We start from the raw sequence: 1,316 nt of genomic DNA on the forward strand, positions 1-1,316 counted from the left end.
TACATTTTCCAGGCAAATTGATGCAGGTCAAAATCATCCACAAGTCATAAGATAATGTCATGCAGTCTTTTAGTTTTATATAGATTAATTACATACATGATTGTATACTGTAATTCTGGATTTGTCAAAAGTAAAATTCTAGTGACTTTCAAAGTAACATTGTATATCAACAGTTTCGTAAGGATATTGCAGATTCTACACAATGTACTTGTTGTATGTTTTAAGTTCTAAACACTTAATATGAAACATAATGATAGATTGTAAAGGTGCCAAAGTTACTGTTTGCCACACCTGTAGATTGTATGGAGATATCACACACACCTGCCTGGCCTGAATCTTTGTGTTACGGCGTCATAACCAACGTGGAACGGGGACTTCTGATTGGTCCGCGGGGCCTGGCTATATGATAATGTTAATTAAAGCTTCCTCACTAGAAGATAAGAGGGCAGTGGCACAGAAAATTCATGTCCAGGCTTGGTTCAGGTACAGGTCCTGTCCTGAACCTGATTGTGAAAACTTATGAATGGACAATACTTAAAAAAACAATGGTCCATTTCTCTACAAACTTTAAGGAATTTGCTCAGCGGAGTATCAGTCCCCACCTCTATTCTTCACAATAGATTGTGAGTAAGGTTATTAGAGATTAAGGTCCCTAAGATGTGGTTGAAGTGGTTCCAGCAAAACACGCTTACACAAAGAGCTGTTGACAAGCTAAAGAGGGTTTATATACAATGTACATGTACTTTGACAAAGGTCTAGGTTAAGGCACATCCACATCCACATGCACCCACACCCACACATCCATCCATTCATTCATTCACACTGACCTTTGTTGCCCTTGGACTGGTCACTCGGCACGTCCATCTCCCAGAGGTCACAGCCGGTGGTGTCCACCAGCAAGAGGGGGAGGGCCGTATCCTCGTTCTCTTCTACAGGAGCAAGGTCACTGTGGAACAAAATCTGTTAGTCCCAGGTACAGTCAAACCTGTACAAGTGACCATCTTTACATAAAGACAACCTGGCCATTGATATACAGTCAAACCTGTACTAGTATTAGTAACCACTTCTACATATTAGGACCATGCACCTGGAGATCGATATACAGTCAAACCTGTACTAGTGACCACCTCTACATAAGGACCACCTGGCCAATGTGACCACTTTTTGATTGTCCCTTAAATAACCCAATTGACAAGCATTAAGATAGGACCTATCTATAGTAACCACCAGCATACAATAGACAAGATTTCGTTGGTCCTCTATATCTGACTAGTCTTTTGAATAGTCAGTTTCTGGTGGGGACATAAACAAAGGCG

General features: G+C 40.9%; 1 protein-coding gene across 1 annotated transcript in view; it reads right to left on the bottom strand.

The window, feature by feature from the left end:
• LOC118404822 (DNA-binding protein SMUBP-2-like) overlaps positions 1-1,316 on the bottom strand; it is a gene marked incomplete in the record, with an annotated part of 23,787 nt that overhangs the window by 4,308 nt on the left and 18,163 nt on the right. The window contains 1 exon segment of the mRNA XM_035804181.1: positions 828-946. Within this exon segment, the coding sequence (XP_035660074.1) occupies positions 828-946 (119 nt within the window).

The sequence above is a fragment of the Branchiostoma floridae genome, chromosome 17 (genome assembly GCF_000003815.2).
Source record: "Branchiostoma floridae strain S238N-H82 chromosome 17, Bfl_VNyyK, whole genome shotgun sequence".
NCBI lineage: Eukaryota > Metazoa > Chordata > Leptocardii > Amphioxiformes > Branchiostomatidae > Branchiostoma > Branchiostoma floridae.